We start from the raw sequence: 12,867 nt of genomic DNA, 5'->3' as shown, positions 1-12,867 counted from the left end.
TCAAATGTAACATGAGAGATTGTTCCCTAATGGATGCAAGGCGAACGTACAGGAGACAAGGGAGGAAAGAGGGTTAAACAACAGGGCATTGTTCATTTTTATTTTAAAAATAGCAATAATCCCACTATATTGTCCAAGCAAGATCCAGCTGGGGACAGCAAGCATTCAAAAGCAAGGGATGGACAGCAGGGCTGTTGTCTTGCCCCACTTGTCCTGGGGTGTTCTGACATGTGCTAATCTTTTTCCGGGGTGGGGTCCATTCATCAGAAATATTGGGGGGCTGTGTCCCCCCTCCACTCAATGCCTATGCTGGGCAGCAACATGGGGGGAGTTGAAAGGGGCTTCCTGCTCTTGTGGTTTCACGAGGGTGACATCTTTGGGATGGCGATGCCAGGGTTCTGGAAGCATGTGAAAGCCCTCAGGTTGCCCTCCCAAAAATGGATAAAATGGACAATTTTTGGCCTTTGCTAATCTTAAAGAGGCCAATATTCTGGGCCCCCAATGGATCTTCAAAATCATGTTCTCAATTTTGCACCACTTTGGTTGTGTTCCTATTGCTGGCACCACTTTGGCTGTGGGAAGCCCTCCAAAATCTGCACAGACAAACGCAAAACAGACAGATGCACCAGGTGAATGAAGAAAGGAGGCTTAAAGAATAGGGCAACCTCTATTTTTATTTCTTCAACTCAGCAGTAAATACCCTCAGCTGTGAGAAACAGCCATCTGAAAGGCTGGGATGGGCGGAAACATGGGGGGCTTTAGGAAGCTAGACAGAAAGGTGTTCTTGCTCCTGGGTGTTAGAGCACACATAGGAAGTAAATAAATAAATGGAGAGCAGAGGAAACTCATTTTCCATTTATTTATTTCACCCAGCTACACCTGCACAAAGTTGCAATCCTGTAAGAATAGGAGCCATAGCTGCTGTGGTAAAGTTGGGCAAGTGCTTACGAGGCCTCCGGATTTGGGAAGGCGGTGCCTGGGCATCCCAGAGCCCGCCCTCCAAAAGCCACACAAAATGGAGGGCTTTGTAAACTTTCATAAAAGTGTGCCTTGCAAGTGCAATGTTTGGTGCCCTCAGGTGGAGCTTCTGAATTTTGCAACAGCTGATATTCTAGGATGTGTGAAATATCATTGCGCTATGTAGCAATGAGAGTAGAAATAATGGATTGTGAATAGCATTAAGTATTGCAGGAGGAATATTCCCTACAAAAAAAGCATGTCCTACAGGTGATGTATTCTATCACATATGAGGTTCTGCTACTCAAACAGGCATGGAGATGAACATTGTGATATATCACTAGCTAAACAAAATGTCTGAATAAGATATAAGGAAGATATAAGGCAATGTCTGAAATAAGGATGGAAGTTTATAGAGGGGAAGTCCAGGCAACTGCTGCTACTTAGGGGTGTGCAACATATACTTTTTAAATGTATGTTTAACATATCTATGATTTCTATGATTTTCTTGATCTTGTTACAACTGTTACTTTATATACAGATCATTTCTAAATCAGCACCCTTTCTCTGAAATCAAACCTTTGGGGGAGAAACTGAGACCACACACACTCACAGAATGGAAGAAAGGAGGAAAGGGACTGAAATAAAAAATTTAAGGTCTTATATGTTTATATAAAAGATAAATGTTCATAACTGCATATATAAACCACATGTCTGAAACCCCACAGAAAAAGTCCTGAAACCATTTTGTCCCTCCAAAATTGACCTCAAGTATTTCTCTGCAAGGTCAAAGGAAAATGGAAAAGCCTCCCCATTGTCTTTTCATTCACAAATCCTGTCTGAAGGGTATGTCTGTGTATGAATAGGGTGAGCCTGTGACCTGGCTCAGGAAATACGTATTTATCATTACAAAAGACTGGCCAGGCTCCCCAGGGTATCCAATCAAGTGACCATTAACAGGTAACCTGCCAGACAGGAGATAAAGAAGGCACTCAGATTTCTGGTGTATATTGCCTTTTCTGTGATGTATGTATGGTATTTCTGGGAGTGGTCTTGGACTGCAGGGTGAGCAATTTAAAATGTCTATATAAGGGCAGGTACACTTTGGTTCTGGGTCCTCCTCCTTTCCTGTGTGTGAGGGGAGCACCCTGTTGCGACAGTTCAGGCTTATGAGCTGCTTTGTTTCTCAATATTCTCTGGTTGACCTGTTATTTTCTCCGACCGATGGAGAACCTACAAAGGACTCTAGAAGGGCTCTTGTGTTCCCCATAAGGGAATAAGGGCAGATTTTTGTTTATTACAGGACTTAAACAACAGGGCAACATTCATTTTAATCTTTTAAACTCATAAGTCAATAGCAGCAAGACCTGGGTGAGAGCAACAACCATTCAAAAGGAAAGGGTTGGGCAGCAACGTGGGGAGGCTGGGTGGAAAAGGGTTTCCTGAGGAAGGAAATCTATTAATGGAGAGCAGAGGAAACTCATTCTCTGTTAGGTGTGCAGAAACTGTGGGCCAGGCCCATGCTGCATGCATGCCCTGAATCTCTGTCATGATTGAACCTCCACACACTTCATTCTCCATTTATTTATTCCCCGCTACCACCTGTGCCAAGATCAATCACATAAGGTTTATTTTTGTTTGGGGAAGTGGTGCCAGGGCTCTGGGTAGGGTAGGGGCTGGTGGTGCAGGATAGGGCAGGAGGAGAAGACCACAGACTCCCTCATCGAATGCACACCCCACAAGTGTCCCTTGTGCCTCTCCTCACTTTCTGCCTGGAGTTCCTGCAGTAAAACAGCTAAGGCCCTGGCTGGACAAATAAAAAGCATGGGAAGAAATGTTTTCTGCTCCTGGGAGGGGAAGTAGGTGGCAGGCAGGAGACGCTGGCGACCTGCACTGAACGATCTCCCCCCTGATCCTGCAGGCTCTTCTCAAGGTCTTCTGTTCACACTCCCATTTTCGCAGCAGCTTGAATGAATGAATGAGAAGCCATTCACTAACCTAATGAAACTCATGGGACAGTCCTGCCTGTCTTCAGTTGAAATCCATTTCTGAAACAGCAAGCACATTTGCTTTTGCTGTTTGTTTGTTTTAAAGAAACCTAACCGTAGCAAATCCTTAGGGCTGCTATACACCTGAATTCTGCCGGTGCTTTGTTGACATATTGCTACAACTGTTGAATACAGATCATTTTTTAATTAGCACGCTTTCTCTGAAATCAAACCCGTAGAAGTAATTAGTAGCATAGATATGGTGAGAGAAGGTCCCCTAGTAGACATGAGGGAGAGGCTACACTCTTTCACAAATATACAGTCACTTAAGGCAGACCTGATTTTGGGAAGGTGGTGCCAGGGCTCTGGCTCCATCCCAGAGCCTTCATTCTCACTCCCAAAGACAAGCACACACACACGCGCGCACACACAAACACAAGAGACAAGGAGGAGGGGAATAGAGTAGGGCTGTTGGATTTCAAAGGCGGGGGAGGGGGATTTCTGAAAGGCGGCGCTTTGTCCTGGATCCTAGGCAAGTCAATCAAAAAATTCTTTTGTAACAAAAAAAAAAGGCTCCACACCTTTTGGGTTGGCAACCCTACTTAAGAATAAATCTGTGGAAAGAAAGAAAATGTTGCATGGCTAGCAGTCAAAACTTTGCTGCTTCCCTTCCTCATCCCCACCATAGCGCATAGAATGGCATGGTCCAAGGCAGAGGGGAAGGGTGTTAGCCTCTGCATGCCCCTTCCATGCTCAGCCCTCCAAGTCCCTCCTGGTGCCATCAGCTGGCCCTGGGCTACGTGGAGTGACTTGCACACACAGTAGGTCCAGACCCTCCAAGTGACCCCATTTTCCAAGGATGTCCCTGATTTAGAGAAGCCGTTCTTGTTTCTGATTTGATCCCGGAATGTCCTGCTTTTCCTTAGGACTGCCCTGCTTTCATTGGAGAAATGTTGGAGGGTATGGAGTTATCCAACTCCAAAGATGTCTGAAGGCAATCCTGCATAGGGAAGTTTTCTTAACGTTTTCTTATGTTTTTATTTATGTTGGAAGCCGCCCAGAGTTGCTGGGGCAACCCAGTAAGATGTGTGGGGTATAAATGGTAAAATTATCATTACAGAATGGGACGTCCCTATTTTCATCAGAGAAATGTTGGAGGGTATATAGGTCCCTCCTTGAGCCAAGAAGACTGAGGGAAGGAAAGGCCAACAGATTGCAGGTACAGGCTATTGTCCCCCAGGTTTTGTTTCTGTGGATGAGCAACTTCCTTTCCTGAGCAGATCTTGCCCTGTGTGAGGGCAGGGGGTGAGGGGAACAGATGTTTTGGTTGTTGTTGTTAATGTGCAAAACTGCCTTGTACCAAGTCAGGTTATTTCCACATCTGTCCTAGTATTGTCTGCTCCAGGGTGTAATGCAATGCTCCCCCCCAATTCGGGCCACCCCCCACCCCTCCTAGTTAAACTTATTTGGCATAGTCCGATCTCCAGATAATGAAGGTAGATGTATTAGGATAGGTCTGCCTCCAGCCAGGGCAAAGCAGGAAGGAACTGAGACTCCGATGCAGGAGAGGATCTTCCTCAGTTAATTCACACGGCCTCTTTTTATAATGAAGGCAATACTTTCACCACGTATCTCAATCAGAGATTAAGATTTTTAATAGAGCACAAAACTGCTTCTCTGCAACTGTCTCCACTATAAATGATTTAGAAAAGAACTATTGGCCGTGGGCTGCCAATCCTGGCAAATCCCCAATTCCTAGCTATGGGTGGTAGGATTGCCTCTTTGCCCGAGTTCATTGGGACATTCTGTGTAATAAATCATTTAAATATGCACTGTTGTGTACGAAATGTTTTGCACATGTATATATCCACATTGTTATGGATTGGTGTTGAATTTTATTTGCTGAATTTTATTTACGAGGAAATAGGCAACTGAAATAAATGGGGGGAAGTTTATTTATTGTCTATTTAATTCTTTGGGTGTTTCCACTTTCAGCTGATGACTTTTCAAAAAGTGGAGGTGAAGACTTGGCCAGAATATATTAGGGATATGTGCAGTACATTGACTTATTTATTTATGAATTGTTTTATCCCAGCCTTTAGTTGGGTTGCCATATTTCAAAAAGTGGAAGTCTGGACACAAAAGTTGAGTTTTTTTGGCAAAGTTATTTAACTTTTTTTGTTTTGGGCTAAATAAATAAAGTTTTTGAGCTATTTTAAAGGAAATTTGGCAAAATATAGACTTCCAGCATGGACATATGGAAGCCAAAGGGCTTCCAAAACAGTTTTACAGATCAATGAAAAAAATCTGAAAGACAGGACATAAAAGGAAAAGGGAATGAGGAGGAAGGAGGAAAGCAATAGGCTCAGGCACTAGTTCTTAAGGTTATAATGACCAGTTGGAGTGAAAAAAGTGCAGGGAGCTTGATGGAACGACTGCTGCTAGGTGACAGATGCGGGAAACCCAAAAGCAGCTCTGAGGAGCAGTGATAGAATAGCCCTGCTTCCTTTCTCTCTCTTTCTATTCTGCAGCCTGGGGGAATATTGGCAGTTACTCAGTACCAATGGACATCTATTTCCAGCATGGCCTACTTTCAAAATATTTCAATCTAAGCCCTGATGCTTCACCCATTGTGCCATTTTAAGTCACACTGTGTTGTGCACATTCAAACAGCATTCTTATACAAGCACATTTCTCTCATTGTTTATCTGCATTCCGCCTGCAAATGCAAGAGAACCATATTAGGGACACAGCCAACACTTGGCTATGTGTATATTCTGGACAAAATGGCCACCTGGAGTTCCCAGTGTGGCACCATGGCAACCTCATGCAACTCCTAGGTACATGCCCAGACCATTTGCCCTCCCATTTTTAATGATTTTTTTTTTTTTTAGAATTGCTGAGTAACTGGAAAGGACATGCAGACACCCAATGAGTTTTCCCATAATGTCTCTGGATAGGGAAGGAAGAGAAGGCAGACAAGCTAGAGGCCACCAGCAACCCTCTTCCACCCCAAACTTTTGAAAGCAGCTTATTTTAATGCTCCTCTCTGTGCTGCAGGGGGCGGTCTCCGAGAAAAGCTTATGGCCAGATCCCCATAGGCTCTGTTCACCCTCCGTGGGGGCTCCATGCGCGCCCTCCCAGCATGCGCCTCCACTCCAAGTTCCCCGTCCACAAGGAGGGCACAACACTTGGTCCACCCCAGATGCCAGAAACCCATGCTACATCATTGGTTACAACTGTTACTTTAGATACAGATAAATTTAAAATTAGCATGCATTCTCTAAAATTAGACCTGTAGAAGTAATTAGTAGCATAGTTATCAGAGGCAAGGTGAGAGAATGTTCCCTAACAGACACATGGGAGAAACAGACACGGGGAGAAAGAAGGGGAGAAGGGAGGAAAAAGGCTTAAACAACAGGGCATGGTTGTTGTTGTTGTTGTTGTTGTTAACTCAGAAGTAAATAACTGGTTCAGACTGGTGCCTCCCTCAACCACATACCAGCCTGGAGTCTACGCTTAAAACAAGAAGCCCATAGTATCTATTTTGCTGAGGAAAGTTCTTGGACAGGCTGTTTTCTTCAGCTCTAGCTCTTGTGTTTCGCTACCCCCTGCAGAAGTGAGGGAAAGGCTGAGAGCAACAGGGGCGGCAGGAATCACGAGAGAAGTGAGGACCAGCCTCATGGTTTTTCCCACATCAAGACTTTTTACATAGAGCATACATATCATGATTCACAATATATCGCAACACCAAATATGAAACTGTTGCCACGATGTGGACTTCAAACCAGTTTTGGATGAGCAATACATTGCCTGGCCCTAGATGTCACATTTGTCAACAATAGCTTTAGTCTCCAAAAGCAACAGTGGAGGCACCCAAGGACATGAGAGAGGCAGAAAGTAGGTGGCACCCAGGAGCCGATAGTCTCAGGCACTGAGCAGCCTTGGACACAGTCTTTGGTCCCTGCCCGCCTGGGCCAGGTAGAAGTGGCCAGCCTACCAGGCAGAGTACAGGTCCGGCAAGACTCATAGCTGATGGTCTTAGGCCACTAAATTTGACAGAACACAGCAAAACAACCAAACTCCAACTGATGGTCATGTCTCTTGACATCCTTAAAGTCTTTGATTGTCTTGAATGGAAATACTTAATAGAAGTATTAACCAGCTTGAAATTCGGCCATAACTTCCTATAAATCCTTTAACAAATTTACTCTAAGGCTTCAGTGAAAATCAGAATCAACAATCTGGATACCAACAATGTAGAAATTTGAAGAGGCACAAAACAAAGATGTTCATTGTCCCTCTTTTTATCCATCTTGACCCTTGAACCCTAAGCAATCCAAATCTGAACAGCCCCTGATATCAAGGGGGTGGAAACAAAAGGCAAAACCTACAAACTCGGGCTCTTTGCAGATGACCTGTTGGTCACAACCCCAGACCCCATAAACACACCAACCAGATTAACCAAAGATCTTGACACCTCCGCAATGATATCAGGTCTACAGGAGAACTTCACAAAATCTGAGGCTATGCACTTCAACATAGCCTGAAAGAATATACTAACATCACAAAAATAACACTCTGCCACACCAAATTTAGATACCGTAGGGTACAAATAACTAGAAACTTCAACAAACTATACCCTCAAAACAATCAATCTCTGAAAGAAAATCAACAAAGGCCTGAAGAGATGGAGTAAAACCAACTTTACCCTCCCAGACAAAATAGTCATGATTAAAATAAAAACCCTCCTGAAGCTAAGCTACCTATTTTTCATATGTGGTGGGAATGTACATTTTTTCATATGTGGTGGGAATGTAAGAAAGTGAAAAGCTTCTGGGAGATGATATATAATGAGTTGAAAAAAATGTTGAAATATACATTTGTTAAAAAACCAGAGGCTTTTCTTTTAGGAATAATGGGAAATGAAATAAATAGAAAGGACTACAAAATTTTCCTGTATGCAGTGACAGCGGCAAGAATATTATTGGCCCAGAATTGGAAACAAGAACAAATACCAACGTTGGAGGAATGGAGAACAAAGCTGATGGACTATGCAGAACTTGATAAACTGACAGGGAAGATTAGATATCAGCGAGATCAAAGTTTCATCGAGGATTGGAAAAAATTAGCAGATTATTGGGAATGTATAAGTGATAACGAAATAACGTTAGTGGCATTTAAAGAAGCTCTGTAATAGATTAAGGAATATTGCAAAAAAGCAGAATATAAGATGGGGGTAAGCATAAAGGTAATATAGAAATTGGGAAATGTGTATCAAAAAATTAGAATTCGAATGATTCTCAGAGAAGCTGAAGGAAGTCAAAAAATTGGAAATGTATTACAATTTGTTAATGTGAAATGATTGTATGGAAAAACTAATAAAATATATTTAAAAAAAAAGAAGAAGCTAAGCTACCTATTCCAAACCCTTCCAATCTGGATTCCTCCAACCCAAGTCTGTAAGTAGCAGAAAAACTACACCCATTTATCTTCTCACACAAGAAGCCATGAACAAACTCCAAATCCCTGCACATCCCCTCCTCAGAAGGAGGATGGCGAATCCCCAACACAGAATTATACCACATCACTTACCAAGTGCAACATATAATCCCATACTTCCTAGAGGGTGAAACAAAACAATGAGTGCACATGGAGACAGAAACAACAAAAAACGGCCTCCACTGCAGAGTATCCATTCCTGCAAAACAAATGAAGGAAAATTCCCACAACACTAAACAGGTTCACACTGTCTATGTTTAAAGCACGCAAGGAGAAAGCAGGAAAACTGGCCCCATTCCCACCCCCACTAATTCCCCAGGCCCATTGCCCACTCTTGCACCAGGGCATCCCAAAGCATCCAAATAAAGACCTGGCAAGCTAGAGGCTTCTACTGCCTGACCAATTTTTACAGAAATGACAACCCCATATCAACATGGGGAATACAAGGCAAACTAAGGGATACTTTAATACTCTGGCTGACCCATCACCAACTACACACCTTCTTGAACAACCCAGCAATGGAAGCAGGCAGCTGACTAACTTTGAAAAACTCTCCCTAAGAACAGAAGGTCACAGCAAAAGGGTGGCATCTACAATATATAAAATACTACTCCAAGACACTACAAACCCCTTCACCACAATAAAAGATCAATGGGAGCATGACATAGGATATGAAATAAACTCCACCCAATGGTCAAAAATGTGGTCTAAACCACCATTTAAATCCATCTCAGGCAAAAGAAGAGAACTCGCTGTACAGATGATACCTAACACCACAGAAGCTGGTGCCAATACACTCGGGAATCTCATCTGAATGCTACAGAGGCTGCACCTCCACACGCACATGCTTCCACATGTGGTGGGAATGCCACAAAATTCAATCCTTTTTTATATCATTGGTGCAGGAAATCTGCAAAATAACAAAACAAGTAATAGAAGCAACTCCAGAATTTTCCCTGTTAAATATATTCCAAGACAACAATGCACATTCACATAACAAATCACTTACTCTCAGCAGCTAGAAACATCATAACTAGACACTGGACGCTGGTACCAAAACGTATGGGAAACTGCCCTATTAGAAAAGTTAACTAACAAACTTAAACCAGCACAGGGACAAGCAAAGGAGGACACCTTCACCCAGGTGTGTCTCCCTTTTATCATACATACGGCACAATACAGTGATCTATCCTCCCAAACAGCATACAAATCAATATGGCTAATCTGACCCAACAATCCATATGCACCCTTCACATAAGTAATTTTGCATTTCCAGGCACACTGCTTGGCTGCAGGTGTGCACTGCAAAATTCAGAGCAGTGGGGAGCTAGGACAGTGGCTGCATTTCAGCCCTCATATTCTCGTGGAAAGTGCAACTTCAGTAAGCCAAATTTCAACAGCTAACTGAATCAAATTTATCTTCTGGAAGAGACCCAATGATCCTAATGCCATTAACCTAGACCCAGTGATTTTAATGGGTCACCCCACTTTAGATGCAATCTGCTATTATACTGTCTCTACTGTAACCCGATCTGGGATTTGTTTTTAAACAAAGAGCAGTTATACATTTAGCTAACAAATAAAGAATTCACATATAAGCATTTGAAAGTTGACCCAACTTAGAATGCAAACCGTGAATGTCGACTCCCTAGCGAATACCACATTTTGTTATGACTTCCCTGCGCTTCCAGAAAACTCTGCCAAGTCACTCAAGCCCCTTTTCTCATGCTTAAATGCCTCAGAGAAGATGCGTTGGGTTTTTCTCTTACCTCATCATAGAACTCTGGATTCTGGTTATGATGCAACACACAAGTGTAGGTGCTTGATGTCAGGAGGGGGGCCCCAGGCTTGCCATAGAAGCACTGCAAGAGATAACAGAAATATAGGGGTGGTAAGAGGAACCCACCTAAAAGGGCATTGTTTGGTCATGCAATGAATTGACCACAAAGATAACTTCATACATGTTTAGCAGTGATGTAACGGCATGGCCAAAGGTTGCAATCTAGGTTTGCCAACCTCACTGCCCCTCACATGCTCTGAGCATAAGCATGTAAAAAGAGCCTGGCTGGTGGATCAGGCCAAAGGAGCCCCATCTAGTCCAGCATCCTGTTCTCACAGGGGCCAACCAGGGGCACCAATGGGAAGACCAAAAGCAGGACCTGAGTGAAGAGCAACTGGAAATTTACCTTTAAAGCTCTGGCGTCCCCTTCATCAGAGTCTTTGAATTCCATGCGGACAGCAATGTTCCTTGCCTACATGTAGTTGGGAGAATGGTTGGATTCAGAGAAAATGTTTTCTTGCACAGATCCATCTTTCCCTACCCTTCCCCCAAACCAAAACTGATTTTGTGATTGTGTGCACACACTCAAACACATACATATACATTTCTGCTCCACAAGATTCTAGCTCCACTATTGCAAATTTAACAGGCTGAACCCATTTTTAAATTATTTGTTTAATAATAGATTTTGTAAAATCTGCTAATCCTGTCTCTGCTTCCAAGGGTTTATGACAACCACCCCCAAACCTGGTACCCTCCTGGTGTTGCTGGACTACAGTTCCCATCAACCCTGACCATTGGTCATGCCAGCTGGAGCTGGTGGTTTTTTGAATTTTTTTAATGATTGTTTTTGGTGCCTTTATGATGTCAATAAGCAGGGAGTTCCAAAGTGTGGGTGCTGCCATTCAAAAATATTGATTTGTGGCACTTGTAACAGTGCCAGTTTTGCAGATTGATTGGTTGAGTGAGCATATTTGGAGTAGGGTGATTATCTTACAGGAGCAAGCCAGAAGGAAACTACACAGAGCAAGCTGGAGTTAACTGTTTCTTAGCAAAAACATGATCTGCAAAGGAGTGTCAGGTCTGAGCCCAGCAACCCATATCTGCTGGTCTTGACCCCATGCAGCAGTTGCTGAGACTGAAGGTCCCCACCTTCCAACAGATGTCTAAGTCCCTTTCTCTCCAGGGTTTTCCCCACACAGAGCTTTGGAACATAGGAGAAAAGTCTCATCTTCAGGTCAGAGGGTTGTCCCTTGAAGAAATCAAGTTTTCCCGCAAGGGACTTTGCCTGGGAGAGGTAATCTGGCAGGAAAGGGTAGAAATGTTGCTTTGGGCCTCTTTCAAAACAAGTCGCTCACTTGGAGCTATCCATGGTGCTGCAAGTCCTGACCTGCCTTGCTGTGGCACCAGAACAGCACGGTCCAATACGACTGCATTTCCCCCATCCATTCCACAATGCGGTTCCACTCCCTGCTCAATGCTGCTGAATTGTTCTTCAGCTACATTTCAAACTTGCAAATATAAATAAATAAATAAATCTGTGGGCCTGGCTCTGTTGTTTTCAAGCTTACCTTGGCAAATGTTTTCTGGCTGTCATACTTCAAATGCAAAGGATAGACGTAGAGCTGGTTTTTGTAGATGGTGAAAGGGTAGCAGTACTTGGCGATCTCAGGGATAAACTCTTCCACTTCGACCGTAATGCTGTCATCCTGGCCCTGCATCTCAAAGGGCTTGATGGGAATGTAAGAGGCCGTGACACAGTCTAGAGGGGAAGCAAAGGCCGCAGGTTGGTATCTTGTTTTCACATAATGCAACAGCAAAAGAAAAGGTACCTTTAACTTGGGTCATATAGACCTTGTGAAGATGCAACATTTAACCATGGTTAGCTCCAGGCATGGTTTGTTACCTTAACCCTGAGTAAGATTGCAAACCTATGGTGACTCAGCATATCAGCCTCCCCACTTCTTAGGACTTGTATAAGGAGACATTCACAATAGCTACTTGTCACCCTGAAAGCAGGGAGATAGCTCTAACCACAGTTTACTTGGCATGTATATGATGCTTAACCAGAATCAGCAACAAGCATAGTTGCTGCCTTAACCCTAATTATGTTCATAGCCCAAACCAAGAGCAAAACCACAGCTTATGTTGCTGAACTGTGCTCAGCCCTCTGGAGAGCAAAGCACAGGAGGACATCAGGGAGACCATATTTCTGTGGATTTCTTCCCCTGCTAGCTCTGCATCAGACAGCCACAGCAATAAAAGTTATCACAGCTGTCTGGTAGCTTAATTTCCCTTTCATGGCTGAAGTCACCATACTAGCAAACAATGGTTAAAGCAGATTCCCTCTCTGCTTACAGAATAACTTGTGGGGACTAGCTGGTGTGTCTCTATATTATTATTATTATTATTATTATTATTATTATTATTATTATTAATTGAATATATATATGCCCTCTGGAGGCTCAGAAGAAAAGGAAGGAAAGGTAACCCAAGGCAATCCTATTTGTGCTGGTAAAAACAAAATCAAAGCAGGAGACTCACTGCTTATTATAAATGTATTTATAATCCAAGGCTGCTCAGAACCTGAGACCAGCGGCTGTGATTATTATTGGACTTGCCCCTTGCCTGGCAGGCAGG

The 12,867-nt window shown here is 43.3% G+C and overlaps 1 protein-coding gene across 7 annotated transcripts in view; it reads right to left on the bottom strand.

The window, feature by feature from the left end:
- DOCK11 (dedicator of cytokinesis 11) overlaps positions 1-12,867 on the bottom strand; it is a 159,183-nt gene that overhangs the window by 98,995 nt on the left and 47,321 nt on the right. For 6 of the 7 annotated variants that reach the window (XM_053374529.1, XM_053374524.1, XM_053374527.1 and 3 more), the window contains exons 17-19: positions 11,799-11,989; positions 10,634-10,699; positions 10,217-10,309 (exon numbers count right to left, since the gene is read on the bottom strand). In XM_053374529.1, coding sequence (XP_053230504.1) covers positions 10,217-10,309; positions 10,634-10,699; positions 11,799-11,989 — 350 coding nt within the window. The remainder of the gene's footprint in view (positions 1-10,216; positions 10,310-10,633; positions 10,700-11,798; positions 11,990-12,867) is intronic. The other variant, XM_053374526.1, reaches the window with a different exon arrangement.

This window comes from Podarcis raffonei, chromosome Z (genome assembly GCF_027172205.1).
Source record: "Podarcis raffonei isolate rPodRaf1 chromosome Z, rPodRaf1.pri, whole genome shotgun sequence".
NCBI classification, from domain to species: Eukaryota; Metazoa; Chordata; class Lepidosauria; order Squamata; family Lacertidae; genus Podarcis; species Podarcis raffonei.
The sequence above is the reverse complement of the archived record's forward strand: the minus strand, read 5'-3'. Positions and strand labels throughout refer to the sequence as shown.